Here is a 20,879-nt window from a genome sequence, read left to right as displayed (position 1 = left end):
TCACCCAGAGTTGGAGGCAAGTCCACTCATTTTGTGCAGTCCACCCCAAATCCCTCTTCCTCCAAGAATTCCCACTTCCAACCCCCAGTTCTATGACCTGTATAACCTCAAGTTTAGGGTTTGCCCTCTCTGAGCTTCCTGTGCCCTTGAAACTGGGCAGGGGTTGGGGAAAGCCCGAACACTCATAGCCGGGAGGGTCCATGACCATGTCAGCCTTTCCCCGGCAGTTCCTCTTCCTGGTGCAGGGAACAGGCCCCAGTCCCAGCTCTAACCCAACTCGCTCAGTGCCCGGACCATTTCTTCTTTTACGAAGGAAGTGCACCAGCCTCCCTGAATATCCCTCAAGCCAGGCCAACCGCTGACCTCACAGCCCACCAGATGCTTGGGAAAACAATGACTAGGTTTGAAGGCCCTACCCCAAGACTTCTCCCACCCCTGCCCTTGTGAACACAGAAGAATCTGATACCCAGCCCTTTAAAAACAAGTATTTGTGTTTATTAACCAAAAGAAGGGAAGCCAGAGCAGTGCAGACTCCTACCAGTTCCTCCCGTAGTCTACCCACCTCGGCCAGGCTGCCAAGGCCTGGAAGGAATAATGGCTAGACCACTCTTCCCTGCCCCCACCCCAGGGTGAGTTCCCAGGGAACTGGGGCCCACTGAGTAAGGAAGAGGAAGTCAGCAAAAAGATAGAGGCCAAGGAAGGAAGAAAGAAACAGCCGCTGGGTACACAGGCCTGGTAGAGATGCTGGGTCCCTCACTCTCAGTGAGGAGGGCTAAGTGCCCCAAACCCATGAGAGAAACCAAGCAGAGGTACAGTCACATCAAAACCCCGACATGTGAGGAATGGGGGGTGGTCCAAGGCCAAGAAGCACCTCTCTCCAGGGTCAGTCCTTGCTAGATGGATGCTGGCCCAGTCTCTCAGCCTTTGCCTCTAGACCAAGTTCACAAAAGGCAGCAGTCTCTGGTCTACCCCAAACCAGGGAAAGGGGGCAGGAGAGGTCAAGGGGCCACTTGCCTAAGATCTGTCCTATGCCCAATGCCAAGTCCAGTGGAGGCCTATCCCTCCGCCGCTGGAGTCTCCCGCGCTTGCCGCAACCCGTACAGCCACTTGATCACCCGGGCATTGCGCTCAACCACCGACACGCCATAGGGGACGCGCTCCACGGCCCGCTCCTCAACAGTGGCAGAGCTGCGGTGGGAGCAGCCCCCCTCGGAGCTGCCTGGCCCGGCACTGGGCCCAGCCACAGACACTATATCTGAGCTGGCCCTCGCCAGGTGGGCCACACCCAACCCCCGCGCCTCCTCTGGATCCAGGCCGCAGAAGTTAAAAAATCGCTCCAGGTCAGCTGCTGCCCGTGAGAAGCATTCACTCAGGTCTGACTTGGAGCGTTGCAAACCTGGGGGCCGGGATGGACTGGAGGCAGCCGTGCCTGGTGATGGGCAGGGCTGGGCAGGTGAGGTCGGCAGGGGACGGACATCTACTCGGCGGACTGCAGTCGTACTGGGCGGCGGGCGTGGAGGTGTAGCTGGAGGGTCCTGGTGGGCTCCCTCTGCCCGTCCGGGGGTAAGGCTAGCCTCGGCAGGGGACACGGGGCTATCACACAAGTCGATGAGGTTGCTAAGGATGTCTAGGTCCAGTTGGGGCCGGCGGCCAGGGCCAGGCAAGCCTCGGCGGCTAGAAGTGAGCACAGTGCGGCGAGTCCCAGGGCTGAAGAGCGGCTGTTTGGACAGCAGGGGCTGCACAGGTTCCTGGCGGGTGGTGGCCACCTGCAGGCTCTTGACGTACTTGGCCTTGTCGGCCTCCAGGCGCTCCACAGCACTAGGTTTCCGGGCTCCACCATCCGCTGGCCTCCGCAGCAGGTAGCCGGGGACCTTAGTCCGCAGGCGGAAAGGTAGGGCAGTGGTGTCCCGAGCTCCAGCAGACAGCTTGTCCACAGGCATGACTGTTACATATTCCAAGACCTTCTGTACGAGGAGACCAAAGAAATGAGGAGACAGCGATCCAGGCAGAAAGTTGGCAGCTGGACACCGGCAACGACTGCAGAAGAGGAAAGAAAAAGAAGGGCTGAGCACGTTCAGACAAAGGCTCCGCAAAGACTGGAAGAGGCTACAGAGCTTCCCATTTAAAGTGAGGGCCACGCCCCTGATTCACAGGGAGCCAATCAGAAGGCAGAAACCAGCAGCTGGGTTTTTTGTGTGTGTGTGGCTCCACCCACACCCCCGGCCAGCCTCCGAGGTCCAGGCAGCCGAGCTGAGGCTGAGGGAGAAAAGGTGCCAAAGAAAAAGACAGGAGCAGCCTAAGCAGAAAAGACAGGGCAAGAAACACTTTAAAAGAAGCAAAGCGGGCTCTAAGCCGTGTTCTGGGAACCAGCCAGCTCAACCTCAGCATGTCCTCTTAACAACTCCATTTTGCGGAAGCCCAGGGAGGTAACCAACTTAGATTAAGCTAATTCAGCAAGTTGGTGGCTCTACTCCTTGCCTCCGAGCAAGGAGGAGCTGGCATAAGAGTTTTGGGCTTAGGTGACCAAGAGAAAGGGCTCTGACACAATCTGGACTGCCCACAGGGAGCCTGGTAACTCCTCCAACCCTCACGCACCTTAGGCAGGAAGCTGCCCTGTGCCATTCACCCGCCTAGACATGCCAGGCCCCAGGCACAGTAGGAGAGCTTGTGGGGGAGGAGTGGAGAAAATGCCACCCCCCTCCCCCCCAGTGGAGTGCAGACATCATCCGCTTCCAGTATGGGACTCCAGTTCCAGGCCTAGGGTGACCCATGAACGCCCATCCCAGGGAAACGTCAGCCCTAAGCTATGTTGCTCCAAGAGGGGCTGGAAATGCCGAAGATCACACAGCCCTCGATCTGCCAGCAGCCATAGCACGAGCACCCACAGGCAGGAGTGCCCCCACCTGGGTGCACGAGTGTGCACATAGTCACCTAGGCACTAGAACCTGGGGCGCTGGTCATCGGACCAACCCTACCCTTTTTCCAAAGAAGGGCTGGGGCCACAAAGTGACCCCACAGCCTCCCTGGAGATGGGCCAGAAGAAAACCTATAGACCAAGTCCTGAACTTTCTCATCTACTAATTTGGGGGCGGGGGGGGGGCGGGGGGGGGGCGGGGAGGGACTTTGTCTGCATGATAGCCAAGAGGACTTGTAGTTCCAGTCATCTAGGGCTGTGCTGTCTATTCAATAGCCACTAGCCACAACCTTAGCTTTAAATTTATTTTTTTAAATTTTTATTTACTTGTGTTTAGAGAGAGGGTAAGGGAGAGAGAAAGGGGGAGAGAAACATCGATGTGCGAAAGACATTGCATGCCTGCAACAGGGGACCCGGCCCGCAACGCAGGCGTGTGCCCGAGACCAGGAGTCGGACCGGTGACCCCTCGGTTCCCAGGATGGCATTCAATCCTCCAAGCAACACCAGCCGGGGCAAATTTAAATTAAATAAAAACTTACAATTCAGTTCCTGAGTCACACTAGCCGCATCTCAAGTGCTCAACAGCCATTTGAGTCTAGTGGTCACTACAATGGACAGCAATGAGTGGGGCAGTTCCATCCTCAGCAGAAAGTCATACTGGCCAGCCCCACCTAGACAGCCAGGACTTCGGGAGGGTAAGTCAAAATTGAGCTGGGGAGGCAGGGATATCTACTGCGGGCTAAAAGCTTGACACCATTCTTTCCTTTAATCCTGCAACAAGCCAATGAGATGGGTCCTTGTCACCTCATTTTACAGATAAGAAACTCAGACTCAGAGAAGTGACCAACATAGGTCCCAGAGCAGATAAATGAGACCCAATTCATATGAAGCAGAATTCATTTTTCTTTTATGGTTATAGTAGTTTTACTCTTTGTTGTTCCCATGCCTCTAAAATATCAGCTCCACGAGGGCACGGGGGTATCTGCTTTGTTCACTGCATCTCAGTTTCAAGATGTTGATCTCGACCTAATAGGTATTCTAAACAGTCTTATTGACATGAAATGCCTATCGAGGCCCAGCGTGACTGGGCAGACCAGGTATAAACTGAGAGGGGCACACCCAGCCTGCTGCAGGCAATGAGCCCAAGGTGGCAAGTGTAGGGTATTCTAGGAAGCTGGGAATCCAGAAGTGCCGGGAAACTCCAGATTCTTAAATGTTAGCATACTCATTATTTTTAACACATTGCATGTACAGGGCAAACAAAACAGGTCTGCAAATGTGCCTGCCACCACCCCCCCCCCCTTCCATCTGGCCCCTAGCCCCAGTTTGAGGCCTCTGCTGCCATGGCAAGTTGAGAAAAGAACCTTGGGGGCTGTTGGTCCAGAGCCAGAGCTGCTCCCAAGGAGAACGGATGGAATAAGCGCAAAAGGAAGGCTGCCCCACTCAAGACGGACTCCAGACCTCAGGAGGGAAGGGTCTGATAGGAAGGGCAGCCTTGCTGAGCCCGGTCGAAGTAGCTAGACTCTGCCCCACCTCCCGGTGGCCACTTCCCAAACCAGTCTAACCCGTCGGCAACGGTAGATCCCCCGCACTATCCCACTATCGGGGAAACAGGGAGGAAGGAGGTCAGATAGGCAAGGGCAGACGCTTCGCGCACCGCCGCTCCGGGACTGGCCGGACCTGCTGGCCCCAGGGTCTCCCAGGAACAGATACGAAGAGCCGTGCCAGCTCTGGATCCACTGGCCCGCCTGCCTGGGGTTTGGCCACCCAGCAGCCACCCACTGGTTGTGCGCTTTGGGCAAGCAGCCGCACCTCTTACAGACTCCATTTCCTTATCTGGGAAATGCGGTTAAAAATAGACCTCCCTGAGCCTCCAGGTCACCGTGAGGATGGAGAGGGAAAACAGGTGGAGGACATTCTTCAGCATCTGGTCAAAAAAGGCGGCTCTCCATGAACGGGACTCCTTGTTTTTCTTGGGACTTTGACCCAACTCCGCAGACCACCCCCCCCCCTCCTCGCAGGGGTCTCTAAGCCCGCTCTGGGAAGGCCGTGGACAAGGGAGGCACAGGTTACGCTAATCCGGCAGCTGATCTAAACAAGCCCCATGTCACAGGTGGGCAAACGGAAGTGGTGGCTGCTGCTAGTTGAAGCCAGGGGTCCCCGCCCCCAGGTGGGACTCTCCTCTCTGAGTCTCCTCTCATCATCCAGGATTTCACGGATTCCGAATGCTACGCACAAATGGACCCAAACGCGCCATCTCGGTCGCTTCTTCCTGGCATCTCCAGGGCACACATCCCAACTTGCCCCCTCCCCACCGGCTTCCCCGAAGGCAGCCTCAGGAGACAGGGAGTAGGGGCAGCTCGGACCACGGTCTGGCTTCTACCCTTCCCTCCTTCAGCGTAATCTTGGGAACTCCCAGCGATGGAGAATAGCCGCGAGTCCTGCTGCGCGCTGACTCCGGCCGCGCTAGTTGCCCCTCTCTGGTCCCGGGTTAGCCTGGCTTTTACGATTTCTGTGGTCTCCATCCAGGATGGAAGATGAACCCCTGCCCGGTCCCGACTTCCCGAGAAGTAAGGACTGCTGGACGGCCGCCTGCCCCGACCCTGCTTCTCCAGCCCCGATCCGCACATACCTGGCTGCGCCCGCGCCGCTACACTGAGCTCCTCCGGCCCGGCCCACCTGGGGTTCAGGTAACACGCGCTTGCGCAACTTCCGGTGACCGGCAGTAGGCAGGTGAACCCGCCAACCCAGGTGTTACCCGAAAAGAGTGAACGAAAGCCAGGCAGCGGCCCGAGCCCAGACGCGCCGGCAGTGGGCTCGGCGCCAGGACCTGGTCCCAGCCGCCCAGGGCTCACTGCAGGAAGCTCTTCCGCGAGCCGGGCACGCCCATTGCACGGCCACCCTGGCCCCACACTCAGGCCTGGCCTCAAATTCAGGCCTGGCCTATGGAGTTCCCGTGGCCCACTCCCGCCGGCGTCCCCACCGTGGAGGTAGAAAAACTGAGTCCTCCTCCTCAAAGCCACAATGCCGGCCAGGTTATGCGCTTACTGGGTCAGGGTCGAGAAAGTGCTGTTCCTGGTAGCAATTAACCCATTTTAATCTTCCCCACATCTCCTGCGGGGTGAGCGCTAGCATTATCCCCCTTGACTAATGGAATACAGTGGCTGGGACAGGCTGAATCAGTTGCCCAAAGGCATCCTGAGGAGTCCACCCTGGGCACTTTTCCTCCAGCCCAAAACCTGACGCCACCTGTTTCTAGTTGTGTGTCCCTGAGCAGGTTGCTGGACCCCTCTGGCCCTCCACTATGACAAGTGAGCAGTGGAGAGTCCCACCTTCCACTTAGTGTGAGTTCTTAGTGCCTGAGCGCGCCTACCGAAGCTCGGAGCAAGCTGTAAACATTAAACAACAGCAAAAATAGTGATAATAATAACCGCAATTTTTGAGTGCCACGTGTCGTACTTATTTAAATCTCTGGATAACCGCCCCCACCGCTTGCCAAGGAGGAACTATTTAATCCCATTTTCCAAGAAGACAGACAGTAGCCCTGCTGGAAGGAAGAAGGGAGGTGACTGTCTCCTCCGCCAGCCTAAGACCTGCTATGTCACTTTAGGTGGCACATTTGATTAGGCCACTTTCCACCAGGATCCTGGGGCCCAAAGAGAAAAGGGCCCCCAGCCTCAGACCCTGGGAGGCTGAAGAGGGGACAGTTCCACGTCTGTGCCTGGAGAGGACTCTGACAGAACTGGGGTGCAGGGCGTGAGGGGACAGGAAGTGACACAGGGAACAGCTCTCTACCCCTGGGAGTGAGTCAACCTGGAGCCCCCACCCCCACCCTGCCCCAGACCCTGGGGCCTGGCTTTAGAGGGCTGAGAGAGGCAACAAGACCACTGCCCCCCACAGTGGCCAGCAGAGTCCTTGCCTGGCCCTCCACTGAGGCAACAGTGGGGTGGGGGAGGGTTCAGTTAGGCACCGATAGTAGTAAAAGCAAATCAACAATAACGATTTTCATAATAAAGTAGGTCAGAATTTTTTAAGTGCTTTCTCTGTACCCGGCACTCTTCCAAGCTCCTCGTATATGTTAACTCATTTAAGCCTCACGCCCACCTGTGGAATAGGTACTACTAGTGTGCCTACTCTACAGCTGAGAAAACTGAGGCACCGAGAGGGGGGGCCGCCTGCCTGAAGTCACACAGCTGATAAATGGCAGAGCCAGGATTTGAACCCAGGTGTGGGTCTCGGCGGGGGAAGAGGGATAACGGGTCTCCAGTATTGGCCTTTGGCCACTTATCAAGGGAACCCAGAAGGAGAAGCTGTCTTAGGCTATGATTCTGGGTCTCAGTTTCCTTAGCTATAAAATAGGGGCAATAATAGAAATGTTTTCCCAACAGAAATCAGATCTCATCATTGCTTGCTTAATACCCCCATAGCTCCCCATCAAATAAAGTCCAAACTCTCCATTCAGTCCTCAGGCTTCCCAGATCCAGTCCCCGCCCTCCTTTCCCACCTCATGGCCAACCTTTTCTGCTAGAGTCATATAGCCCTCCCAGCTGTTTCAGAACACACCAGTCTTTCCTGCCTCCGGGCCTTTGTGCCACCTGTTCTCTGCCTGGAACCTCTTCCCTCATCTCCTCCAGGTCTCATTCAAATGTCACCTCCTCGGAGAGAACTCCCTGTCCACTCTGAGGCTCCCACAAACTCTCTGATCTGGTCTATTCCGTCCCAAGCACTCACTGCATCCGGTCAGTTTAGATGTTTACTTATCTGTCACTTATCTGTTTCCTACTCCCCCACTGGGCTGGGAGCTCCATTACACTCTTCTGTACTGTCTTCCGCTGTGGACCGAACACAGGAGGGAACGCCACTGGCCAAGTGGCGACACTGGAACCGGTCTACCTCAAAGGCCAAGGCCCCTCAGCACCAAGCCTCCTCCCAATCCCTGCCCCTGCCCCAGGCCTTCCCCCAACCGCCCCAGCCCTCCTCCAGCCTCAAGTAACCCCCATTTCAGGTGGGGTCTGGCCACTTCTGGCTGAGCCCTGTTCTGTTTCCAAATCTCCAGACACCACATCCAAACCTCCGCACATACTGCTGCCTGCAGTGCCCTTTCCCGCTCCACCTCCCTAGCTACCTCTGTAGCACGGACTCCGGGACCAGCCTGCCTGGATTCAAATCCCAGCTCCACCAGGGATCAGCTATTCAACTTCCCTATGCCTTGGTTTCCTCAAATGTAAAACAGGACTCGTAACAGTGCCTCCCTCCCAGCATGAGGCCTGTGCGTGACGAATGCCATCGAACTGTGAGCTGTGGTAACTATTAAACCAACCAGACGCTCCTGCTTGAGGCCTTCATCAGCCCAGAACGTTAACCCAGTTCTGTCAGAGGTTATCAGTCTAAGGCTGCAGTCACGGGAATAGACATTCCTCCAGCGAAGATATACAGACAGACGATACGCCCACGAAAAGATGCTCGACATCACTAAGCATTAGGAAAATGTAAATCAAAATCACAGTGAGAAACCATGTCACGTTCATTAAGATGGCCATTATCCAAAGACAAAAATAACAGCACCAACAAAAAACAAATAACCCTCCCCCCCAAAAAAACAAGTAACTGGTGAGGATGTGGAGAAACTACAACCCTCGTGCACTGTTGGGAACATAAATGGTGCGGGCCCTGTGGACGGAGCGTGGCAGCTGGGCAAAACTTTTAAGTGGAATTACCAACAATTCTACTTCTCGGGACACACCCAAAAGAGCTGGAAGCAGAGAATTGAACAGATATGCGCCCCCGTGGTCAGGGGAGCATGAGGCGCAATGGCCACCAGGTGGAAGCAACCCAAGGGACAATTGCTGGATTAAACAAAATGTGATATATACATGCAATGGAACATTCGTTGGCCTTAAAAAGGAAGGAAATCCTGACACACGCTACAGCATAGGTGAACCTTGAAGACATTACGCGAGGAGCAATAAGCAGGCGCAGAGAGACAAGTATCGGGTGATTCCAATGATATGAGTGCCTAGAGTAGTGAAATTCAGAAAGGCAGACGGGAGAATGGTGGTTGCCAGGGGCAAGGAGGGAGGAGAATGAAGGGTCAGTGTTCGGTGAGTGTACAGTTTCCATCTGGGAAGATGAAAGCGTTCTGGAGGTGGATGGTGCAGATGGTGGCACAACGATGTGAAGGGGCTTAATGCCACTGAACTGTGCACTTGAAAATGGTTAACACGGTCAATTTTATCTTAAAACATTTTCCACAAAGGAAGAGAGGGCTGAGTCTGGAGCCAGACTTCGCCGATTTGAATTCCAGCTCTAGGTGACCTTGTGCAGGTTACCGAACCCCTGTTGCGTGTTCCACTTTGTGAGGTGGGAATGATAACAGTGGGGACTCTTACACCATAGTATGGAGGGCATTAAATGAGTTCATATTTATAAAGTACGTAGCACACAGTGAGCGCTCAGGAGGTGTTAGTGATTTTCATTCTTGGCGGAAGGGGCAGGAAGCAAGATTTCTGATGTTTATAATTCCCGTGACATTCTGTAACCCCATCTGCATCCCTTCCTTCCACCGGCTGATCTCCTTCTCTTCAGTAGAAGCCCAACCCAGACTTGGGTGGAGGCAGGGAAGCCCTCACCTGCCCCAGAGGAGGATCAGGAAGGCTCCAAGAACCAGGGAGGGGGCTGGACAGTAGCGGAGCTCCAGCTCCATTTCAGCCCAGCTGTCACGGTCAGAAACACTCAGAGAGCTGGGCATCCTCCAGGGCCACACCAGGCCTCACGCTATTTCTGGAGTCTCCCTAGACGCTCGTGCCCTGACCTGCCTGGCATCAGCCTTGCCCAGGTCAGCCTTGCACAAACCTTAGGAAGGCAGAGGTGAGCAGGCTGTGGGCAGGATGTGGGGGCAGTCACCTAAGGCAGCAGCAAATCTTCTAAGTGGCCTGCTGAGGGCTCCCCTCCCCCACCTCAATTCTCTGTGCCTCCACGTGCACCTGAGGTTGCAAAATGGGGACAAAGGGGCTTTGCGGTGGAGACAACATGAGAGATGCCACATGCAAAGCCTTAGGGAAGGGCCCTGGCACACAGGCTGGGGAAGGTGGGGGTTAGGGCAGACCCACAGCCGAGCCCACATTCTGTCCTGAATTGCCCTCTGCCCAGGCCTGAGCTCATCCATCATGGCTTCTTATCTTGGACCAGAGATGTGAAGAAACTTGCCTGAAGTCACACCACAGGCCAGTGACAGATCACACACAGGCCACTGGCCTTTTGATTAAATATATAATCTAACATATAGACACGTAACTTTTCAACCAGGTCATATATGCACAGGGCTCAATTCAAGAGCTCTACAAGGGAATGTAGTAAAAATAAACTCCCTCCTACTCCTGGCCCCAGCCACCCAAGTATAACCGCACAGTTGTGTCCTTCCAGGGAAATTGGAGGCAGACACAAGCAATAATGGGCATACAGTCTTTCTTTTTTTTCACATATATGGCAACATGCTGTGTGCCCTGTTTTCAGCTTGCTCTTTTTACTTAATAATGTATGTTGTTCTTCATAGTATATGTTATTGATATATTATTCATTATAATGTCATTAATATGCTTAATAATTCACGTTGTTGACTGACATAGGCTGTGCCACCTCAGCGCATAAAGAGCCCATCAGCCCCCACTGACGCCACGTACTCGTGTGCAGTCCCTCCCTATTACACGCCCAGGGCAGCAGAACTGCGGCTACCTCGCCTCGCCCGGAAGTGGGACAGCTGGACTGAGAGTGCGCTTGTGATTGTGACAGAGATGGAGCGACCGAGCCCCGCAGAGGCCACAGGAGTTATCTTCGGCCAGCAGAACACACCACAAATGGTCCAGAAACGTCAGCTCTAGTTCCTTGGGCCGCAGAGGTTTTTGACACCCCTCAATTTTGCACTGGAGGCGAGTACCTCACTTACCTCCTCCTAACCCCGTCCTTGCATCGCGTTCCCATTGAGGAAGATAATAAACTCACTAAGAAGTGAAATATATAGGACATCGGATGGGATAAATGCTACTGAAAAAAACTAGACAAGGGGGAGGGGGGCAGGGCACATGAAGTCAATAAATATTTGTTGAAAGCGTGAATGAAAGACTTGTTTTCTTCGGAGCTCCCAGAGCTCCTCTCCCCAGAGCCAGGAGGAGAGCTGGGAGGAGGGAGGATAACTCTCCTTGGAGAAATTTAAGACTCTCAGATGCTTCGATTCTGACTGTCTAGGATTCTAAGACTAAAGGCAGAAAGACTGGGAGCCAACCCCAGCCATGCGGAGTGTGACTGTGTGACTTTGGGCAAGGGGCTTATCTTGTTAGATCCTCAGTTTCTCCAGCTGCAAAAGGAAACCAACAATAGCAACCTGAGGGCGGGAGGCGGGAGGCGGGGGCGGGGAGGCGGTGATTCGCCAAGAGGCAAAACCTAGTCTAGGTCAGAAGCTCACCAGGAACAGTCCTGGCCCCACTCCCAACTCCAAAGTCTCCGGAGGCTGTGGTGACTAGTGGCTTCCATTGAGGGGCAGCCTCTATCCTTTCCCCCAATCCGGGCCGATTCCCAAGAGTCCAACAGTGACTCCAGGGCCTGAGTGCCTGTTGCCCACCCGGCATCTAGCCCAGAAATGTCAGTCCCGCCCGACACCCCCGGAGCGGCCCGCTGAGAGGAACAGCACTGTAATTCAGAAGCCCGTGGGCAAAAGGACCAAGTCCAACTCCCAGCGTGCTGGAGAAGACAGGTGCCCAGAAGAGGCGCGCGGAGATGGTGTGGGGTAGGGGAAGGAGGGATCTGCCAGAACTCCATGGGCCACGTCCCTGCTGCTGAGAGGCTGAAAAAGTGACCACCAGTTGCCCCTCCCGAGGCAAATCTAGATCTAGCTAGGCTAGAGACGGCGACGTGGGGCAGAAAGACCTTAACTGGGTTCTGTGCCAGACCTCGCCAGGTTGTAACACTTGCCTCTCTGGCCCTCAGCGTTCTCATCTGTGAAATGGGGTATCACCGCCTCCCGGCAGTTATGACGCGGGGAAGACACACACCGTATGCTCTTGTTGAACGGAGTCCCCCAGACCCGAGCTCGCGCCCCAGACCACCTGCGCCCTCACCTGGAGCCCACCCTAGGTGAGTCCCGGGACTTGAAGTTCGGGTCGCCGTGAGGCTGACAGCTCCGATGCGGGTCTGGAGTGGCCACGCCGAACGCCGCTGGGGGCCGGGGGGGGGCGACCGTGCCTGAGGACCCGCAGGGACCTCTTCGGAGCTGTCCTCCGCACCCACGTTGAGCCGCAGGACCAGAGTGTCCCCACCGCAAGGCAGGTCCCGGTGCACAGAGGAAAAGGAAGTGAGCGTGCCTTTCCCCCACCACTACCCCCGTCACGGAAATGGTTTGCCCCGGACATCCTGATTGGTTCTTCGCTTCCGTTCGAACGCCGCGCCGCCCAAGTTGCCAGGCGACCGTTTAACTTTGGTTCGGAGGGTGAGCGCGGGGGCTCAGTATCCCGCCCCGCCCCGCCCCTTCACGCTGGCCGCCTCAGCCTGGATCCCGAGTTGCGCAGCCTGGGCCTTCAGGTGGAAGAGGCACTATTTAGGGTCCCGGGGCTGGTTCCTAGTCCTTTCCTTGCAACTAACTCGCTGTATGAGCCCGGGCAAGTGCCTTTCCCTCTCTGTTCTCCTAACAGCACAATAAATGAGTGAGTTCATTTTAAAATATGTGCAAACCTAGTAGTCTTGAAATTTACTAAGGAAATGACCAAAGATAGGAGCAAAGATTAATATAGCCCAGCGTTATTTATCATAGCAAAATAATGGAAATAACCTCAATGCTCAGCGACAGGGGATTGGTTATACAAATCCGCTCTGTGGAAGAGCTAAGTTTATTGAGTTTTTACATGCCAGACAGCTTCACACGGCGTGACTCTCGCCAGTGCTCCCGGCATAACCCCTTAGATGGGTACCTTTAATTATCCCTACTGACTGATGAGGAATATTATGCAGTAATTAAAAATGATGTAGTTAAAAGATATTTCAGGTGTGGGGGAAATGCTAAGAAAGTTAGTTTTTAAAAAGTCTGTGGCAAAGCACTATGCACAACATAAATATGTATTAAACACATAATCGTAGTATCACAGGTATAGACACAACCATTTATAATAACAGTAGCTAATTTTTCCTTTGGGCTTTTATGGATTTTTCAAATTTCCACCATTTAAGCATGTCAAGAAAAAATCATTTTTAAGAGGGCTAGAATAAGTTAACTGAAAGGCTCTTGGAGATGAGGAAATTTCATAGCTGTGAGTCACTGTTTGAGTCGAGGGCATTGCTCAATTTAGAACCAGCCTGTTTTCTATTCCAGCCAGTGTCTTCCAAGTTCTGGGATTGGATTGCCAAGGACTGAGCACGTACCGTGTACAAGACCTGGGTAGATAAAGGAGGGAAATAATAATATACTGATGAGCGGGGGCTGGAGCAGGGGTGGAGGGATTGAGAGAAAAAAAGAGAAAATATATACTGATGATGTAATATAGACTTGTACTTGAAAGCTATACAATTTTACAAACCAATGTCACCCCAATAAAGTCCATTTAAAATAAATGACTAAGTATGTGTCAGTAGCTAACAATGATTGGGTGTTGTGGCATGGGCACCTACCAAATCAGAACAGATACTGTGGGAAACAGGGCACCTGGCTGTATATGTGGGGACCGGCTAAAGGTCAGACCTGGCGCGAACCTCGCCCTCTGCCAGACTGTGCTTTGCGGCCTTACACACATTTTCTCATTTGACGTTATTTCCATCTGAGAAGACAGATTCCATTACTTCTGTTTTATACCCGAGAACACAACGGTTTGTCTGGATCCAGCAGGAGTCCTCTCAACTGCTCTGTTACATCCCCATGCGCGTGTGCCAGACCCGTCTGGCGGGAGCCGTGAGGAAAGGCAAGGAGGGTCTTGGGACCCTAAAAGACAGAGAAAACCGAGCAGGGGCAGATCCCGACTTTGTACTTTCTGAGGCAAATATACTTTAGGGAGACCTGTTTAATGAAAAAACTACAAAATTACAATATAAAATTAGGTAATAAAGTGACCATTGGATTCAAAAGATAAAAGAAACCACAACAAATGACAAGCTCCACAAATATTACAAAATCCAGAAAAATAGCATCACTTTCATGAATTACCTTCATAATACTTTCCACAGACACTCACACGCATGGAGATAAAACCTCTGACTTGGGCCTTCTTGTCACGGTCCCACCTGAGTCAGCTCAGTGTGCTGGGCAGGGGCAGTCCTGGGAGCCATTCCTATACCAGCTTGGTTGGTAATGATTTCTTCACAAAAGTGACTGGAAACAGCATAAATAAAACCACTAAACCCAAACAAAATGTCTCCGAGGTCCTCCTAGCCGGATCCCCCAAATGCTAATACTCCTCCATGTCATCTGCCACAAGGGGAAGTAAGAGTGAAAGGAGATGTTGGTTTTGACAGAGTGAGGTTAAAATACCTTGATTTGGCAGATTTTACAAAAGCGTATGACCGTGTGAACACACTGCGAGGGCGCCTCCCAGACCTCAGCTTCCCCATTTTCGGGTCGGGAATGATGACAATGGCGTGGTGGTCAGACTCTTCTCTAAGGTCTACACCTGCCATCAGGGGTTGGGAGAGATTTGCGATGCTTTGGTTAAAGGTCTGCTGGCCCTGGCATCTTCAAAGTTGGCCTCTGCCCTGCATGCCCTGGAGCTTAAAACAAATAAAACAACATAAAAATGCTGAGCCTCATTCCAAGAGTCAGGAAGTGAGGCAAACAGAGGGCAGAAGGAACCTCCCCTGGACTCCAAGTTCGGCCTCGCAAAGAGATCATTTGGGCACGTTCAGATTCCAGGTCTCGGAGCGTTTTCCCCTGCCGACAGCGTATTGCTGATGCCCTCTATCTTCAAGGATTTGTTAAGTACCTGGTGCCAAATTAGAGAGATCGAAAGCATCCCAGTCCTTTCATTCCCTGACCATGGAGGGGTGGGGAGGGAGAGCCCATAAAAATAAGGTGGCCAAGCTGTCATTAGTGTGCCCAGACTGGAGGGAGCTGGAGGATCCTTACGACCTTATCCTGACCCAGCGCACAAGCAACAATAACATCCCGCCCTGTGGACGGGCCAGAAGCTGTTTCCCTGCTTCCTTCAGCTCGAAACCAAGATGAAATCAGCCTTACATGTCAGTTCCCTATCTTCTGTGCACCCCAAGGCTGTGTTTGGTTTTGTTTCATTTGCTTTAAAGGGTGTTCTCTCTATACATATTGGCATGCATCTGAGCTTTTTTGGGAGGACCCACCAGACACTAGTCCTAGTGGTGGCTACTGGGCTAGCTGGAGAACAGGGAAAGAAGAAAAGTATTTTAGAAAATACTTTTTATACCTTTTGGATTCTGTACCTTATAAATGTATTACTTGTTGTGGTATACAGATGGTGGCGTAGACGGACATGGCTCGCCCCTTCACACAAGCACATCAAAATTACAACTAAAATATAGAAAAACCATCACTCCAAACTGTCAGAAAATGAGTTGAATGGAAGTCTGACAACTATGGAATTAAAGAAACCACATCCATCCAGACTGGTAAGAGGGCTGCAGACATGGAATGGACTGGTCTCTATCACTCACATGTGGTGGATACAAACTCGGGAGGGATATCTCAGGAGTAAGGAGTCCCAGCCCAACACCAGGCCCCCCAGCCCATGGTTCCCGTGCCAGGAAGATAAGACCCCATAACTTCTGGCTGTAAAAATCAGTGGGATTGAGTCAGTGGAAGAAACATCTAGAGCCCCAAGCAGTTCCTCTTTAAAAAACCACACACAGACTTACCTACTCAGACTCACTCCCTCTGAGCTCCAGCACCAGAGTAGTAGCTTGAAAGGCACCAGCAGCATACTGGGAGAAACTGAAGTGTCTGGCATCAAGGCAAGCAGCAACCATTGTCCCTTTTCTAAACCCTCCCCCCAGAGAGCCACAGAGCTGGTAAGCTGATTCCATATCTGAGACTGCATCAACCTGGCTAACACTCTTTGAACTGCCTTGGAGATTCCCAGAGACTCCGCCCCACCCAACTTCCGGGCCCACCCTAGTTGCTTTTCTATATGAATGGCTGGTCTTTGCTCATGCTGCATAACTTCCTAACTCCCCTCAAACAAGCAGCAGCCAGCCTCAGTGAGCCCCAGACCCAGCACAAGCAGCAACCAGCCTAGATTCACAGCTTAGCCTCACCTGGGAATCTCCAAGCCCAGCACAAGTAGCAGTCATCTCAGATTGCTTTATAGCTCAGGCAGGGTGGCCCCAGACAAAACACAGGTGGGAGCTGACCTTGGCCTGCACCAACCAGGAAACCCCAGGGCCAGCACACTCAATGGGCAACTACAGACCACATCAGAGTACCACCACCCTGCCTCTGCACAGCTCATCCTCTACGGAGGGCAGAGATTGGTGGTCAGTGGTCACAGCCAGTCCTTGAAGCTGACTGGCCTGAGTAAATCCCTCCCATTGATCTGCCAACAGCAACCAAGGCTCAACTACAAGAGGAGGGTGTACTCAGCCCACATGAAGGACACACATCGAGTACCCAGGTTGAGGGATAGGGGAGGCTGAGCCACTGGATCCTACAGGACACCTACTACATTAGGCCACACTATCAAGGCAGAGTAAAAGCAGCCCTATCTAATACATAGAAACAAACACAGGGAGGCTGCCAAAATGAGGAGACAAATGCAAGAAATGCAAGAACAGATCAAAACTCCAAAAAAAGAGCTAAACAAAAGGGAGATAAGCAATCTACCAGATGCAGAGTTCAAACCACTGGTTATAAGGACGCTCAAGCAACTTAGTGAGGACCTCAGCAACATAAAAAAGATCCAGTCAGAAACAAAGGACGCACTGATTGAAATAAAGAACAATTTACAGGGAAACAGCAAGAGAGTGGATGAAGCTGAGAATCAAATCACTGATTTGGAACATAAGGAAGCAAAATACAACCAATCAGAACAACAAGAAGAAAAAATAATCCAAAAAAATGAGGATGGTGTAAGCAGCCTCTGGGACAACTGCAAGCATTCCAACGTGCACATCATAGGGGTGCCAGAGGAGAAGAGAAAGAGCAAGAAATTGGAAATCTATTTGAAAAAATAATGAAAGAAAACTTCCTTAATTTGATGAAGGAAATAGACATGCAAGTCCAGGAAGCACAGAGAGTCCCAAACAAGACGGATGCAAAGAGGCCCCCTGCAAGACACATCATAATTAAAATGCCAAAGGTTAAAGATGAAGAGAATCTTAAAAGCAGCAAGAGAAGAGAAGTTAGTACCTACAGGAGAGTTGCCATAAGACTGTCAACTGATTTCCCAAAACAAACTTTGCAGGCTGGAAGGGATGGCAAGACATATTCAAAGTCATGAAGAGCAAAGACCTATGGCCAAGATTGCTCTACCCAGCAAAGCTGTCATTTAGAATCAGAGGGCAGATAAAGAGCTTCCCAGACAAGAAAAAACTAAAGGAGTTTAGTCATCATTGCCAAACCATTATTGTATAAAATGTTAAAGGTTCTTATTTAATAAAAAAAGATAAAAACTATGAATAATAAAGTGGCAAAAAAATACATATCTATCACCAATTGAATCTAAAAAAACAAACTAAGTGAACAAGAACAAAGACAGAATCTTGGATACAGAGAGCATTTTGATGGTTGTCAGATTGGAGGGGAGTGTGTGATAATTACTTGTCAGATTGGAGGGGGGTGTGGGAGAGGGGTGTGGGATAATGAGGAAGAGGCGAGGGGATTAAGAAGTACAAACAGGTACTTATAGAATAGCCATGGGGACGTAAAGTACAGTATAGGAAATGGAGAAGCCAATGAAGTTAGACGCATGACCCAGGGACATGAACAATGGTGCGGGTATTGCCTGAGGGAGTAGGGGGAGGGAGCAAAGGGGCAAAAATCAGGACAACTGTAATAGCATAATCAATAAAAACAGAAAAAAATAATGGTATTATCTATTTTTAAAAAATAAGTGACACTATTAACGATACTCTATGAGAGAACACAATAAGACAGTGAATTAAAAGACAACTCAGCTCAAATATGTCCTTCCAACCGCAGCAGGTGAGAAGGTCAATCGGGATGTCCTTTTACGGTGGCAACACAGTCACATTTCTCGAACAACTTGGAGAAATTTTATGCTGTATCATTAAGCATATACCCTGATCTAGCAACTGGACTTTTAGAAATTGACCCTAACCATTTAATGAAGGAGATTCAGAAAGGCTTAGAAGAGTAGTTACTGCAGCATTGCTATTAATAGCAAAAACTAAAATAAAATAAGCAACCACAGCCTCATTTCCTGACCACAGGGCAGTGGGCATGGCATACGGAACTGGACTGGACTGGAGTACCATAGCGGGGGCGTCAAACTCATTTCCACCGGGGGCCACATCAGCTTCGCAGTGGCCTTCAAAGGGCCGAATGTAACTTTAGGACTCTATACATGTAACGACTCCTTAACTAGGGGCCAGGAGCTCAGCGCTGCCGCCAGTACCAACAAGGTGCCGGGCCGGATAAAACAAGGTGGAGGGCCGGATTTGGCCCATGGGCCTTGTGTTTGCCGCCTGTGCCATAGAGCCATTAAAAATGATGGGTTTTGAAGAATAGTAAGAGACAGGGAAAGAAGTTTTAATAGTGTATCTCCCAGTTCATTATTTGTTCCAGAAATATTTTTGAGACCTACTACGTAGTTACATCTTCCTAAGCTTCAGTTTCCTCACCTCTAAAGTGGGATTTAACCTGCCCACCTCTCAGGCCTGTGAGAGGCTCAGCACCCTGACCGACCCTCCCTCAGCACCCTATGGCTGTTGCTCCTGCTGCTGTCCCTGTGAGGATATTGGGTAGTACAAACTCATGGAGCACACGTCCCCACGTATCTCTCCCCTGCCCAAACCCTCCAAGGACTCCCCAGCAAGCTCTGAATACCACAGCCTTTGGGAACTCACCCCTGTGAGTTCATTTCCTACCACTTTCCCCCTCAGCTTAACTTGCTCCAGCCACTGGCCCTCATGTGGCTTCTCAAATACAGCAAGTACCATCAGACCTCAGGGCCTTTGCATATGCTGTTCCTTCTGTCCAGGCGTCTCTTTTCCAGACACAGCTGCCCCCTCACCTCCATCCTTACCTCCTTCGGGTCTCTGCTCGAATGTCCGCCCAGGAAACTCTCAGCCTCCCCTCACCATTTGCATTCCTGACACTTGGTGTGTCCCTGTGCTCGTGTCTTGTCTGTCTCCTCCAGTGACTGTGAGCTCCCAGAAGGCGGGGTCCACACTTCTCTCACCCACTTTTCATCACCGTAGTAAAGGCTCTGAGAAGTACTGGGTCAGAATATTTCTCGTTGCTTACTCCACTATTTCCCAAACATAGCCAACCTGGAAGCCCTGTGCCTTCATGACACTTACTGAACAGCCAACAGAAACAGTGAAAATACTGTCTCCAGAGGGTGGGTCTCTAGGATGTGCCAAGGGACACTTCTTCCTTTGTTAGAGCCCCCTGAAAAGTACAGGGTGCCTACCCTGGGACCAGAGCCCAAACACAGGACCTGTCTTCGCTCTCCAGTCCCCCACAGTCCCTGCCTCTCAAACCACCTGGAGGCCTCTGGAAGGCCAGCTTCCACCTGCCAAAGAATCAGGCCCGGCTGCCTGTGGTCCTGTTCCGGGTCCGAGGACACACGCTGCCAGCTCGGCCACAATGTTTGCTACCCCCCTAGTTTCTGGCTATGTGACCCTGGACTGGGCCCTTCTTATCTCTGAACCTCATTTTCTCCATCTGTACAATGGAGGCAGTCATGCTCACTTTAAGGGGACTCCGGAAGGTGTCCTGCATACACAACCCAAGCTAGGTTCTGGGTTTCTGTCCTTAGAAAGTTTGTGATTCTAAGATCAGAACAACCACCAGACCCAAGATATAGTCGCCATCACCTGGAGTTCATGGGGCCTGCTCCCCCACCTTGATTTCCAGGAAAAGCGTGCAGCCAGGAGACACAGCCGGGGAGGGCTCGGCTCAGGGGGAACACCCTGAGAACCCAGACTGTGGAGGAGAGACGGTCATGACCACCATCTGTCCCGCAAGCTGGACCCCGGGCCAGAACAGAGACTGCTTCCTGCAAATCCCTCTTAAAGACAGTCTGGTTGTAACTGATGTTCATTCTGACATCACTCAGCACAGCCCTGCCCTGCCTCCTGCTCTGTGCTGGCTCCTGGCACAGGTTGTTGTCCTGACCTGGTCAAGCATGTGAAGTAATTTACATAGCCTTCACGCAGTAGCACATGTGACTACTCCCCCTTTCCTTGACCCAGGGATCCAATTTGTCTTGCAGCTCCAGGCATGTCTCATGTGTACATTTCCCTTAGTAAACTCTGTTAATTACACGACTGGCGTGGCCAGCCTTTTTCTGTGGTTGCTCCCTGCCATCTGCTGAGGGGGTAAGACGTTCAGTCTCGGGGCTTTTCTCTGGGTCCAGTGTATGAACAGCCCCTGCAGCCTCCACACTCCAACTCCTCACCCTGTGCAGCCACCCCAGCAACATCCAGCTGCTTGGAGCTGCCCCTCCGCACCACTACCCATTGCCCCGCTCCTCACCCGCTGCCTGCAATGCTCTTCCTGCTCTTTCCCTCCTGGCCCCTCCACCACGTCCTGTGAAAGTCGCTTCCCCAGAGCCTTTCCTGTCCCCTCCCCCGCTGAGCTGGGAGACCCTTTCCCATTTCCCACAGTCCCCTGGGCTTCTTCCGTCATATCGAATTGTGTTGCACATGTCCACGTACAGGTCCACTGTCCCCCCACACAGGCAACACTGAGCATGTCAGGTGGAGGAGGGACTGGCCTGCTCCATCTCCCACAGCCCAGCGCCCAGCCCAGCGCCGGGAGCAGGCAGGCACTCATGGACAT

At 52.2% G+C, this 20,879-nt stretch overlaps 1 protein-coding gene and 1 long non-coding RNA gene across 5 annotated transcripts; one reads left to right on the top strand and one right to left on the bottom strand.

Moving 5' to 3' along the window:
- Window positions 1–467: 467 nt before the first annotated feature.
- Window positions 468–14,264, bottom strand: FAM110A (family with sequence similarity 110 member A). Of its 4 annotated transcripts, none has more exons than XM_053926664.2 (2): window positions 14,094–14,264; window positions 468–2,037 (listed from the first exon to the last, which is right to left on the bottom strand). In XM_053926664.2, exon 2 carries the CDS (start codon window positions 1,938–1,940, stop codon window positions 1,056–1,058), a length of 885 nt encoding a protein of 294 aa, XP_053782639.1. In that variant the 5' UTR covers window positions 1,941–2,037; window positions 14,094–14,264; the 3' UTR covers window positions 468–1,055. The 4 variants fall into 4 exon arrangements, with proteins under 4 accessions (XP_053782639.1, XP_024415642.1, XP_045050618.1 ...); XM_024559874.4 differs by lacking the exon at window positions 14,094–14,264 and adding an exon at window positions 12,025–12,158; XM_045194683.2 differs by lacking the exon at window positions 14,094–14,264 and adding an exon at window positions 5,547–5,692.
- On the top strand, window positions 4,931–11,186 carry LOC128781204 (uncharacterized). Its single transcript, XR_008427108.1, has 3 exons — window positions 4,931–5,027; window positions 5,444–5,604; window positions 10,540–11,186. It is a non-coding gene; the product is annotated as an uncharacterized lncRNA (long non-coding RNA).
- Window positions 14,265–20,879: the final 6,615 nt, after the last annotated feature.

The sequence above is a fragment of the Desmodus rotundus genome, chromosome 6, assembly GCF_022682495.2.
Source record: "Desmodus rotundus isolate HL8 chromosome 6, HLdesRot8A.1, whole genome shotgun sequence".
NCBI classification, from domain to species: domain Eukaryota; kingdom Metazoa; phylum Chordata; class Mammalia; order Chiroptera; family Phyllostomidae; genus Desmodus; species Desmodus rotundus.
The sequence above is the reverse complement of the archived record's forward strand: the minus strand, read 5'-3'. Positions and strand labels throughout refer to the sequence as shown.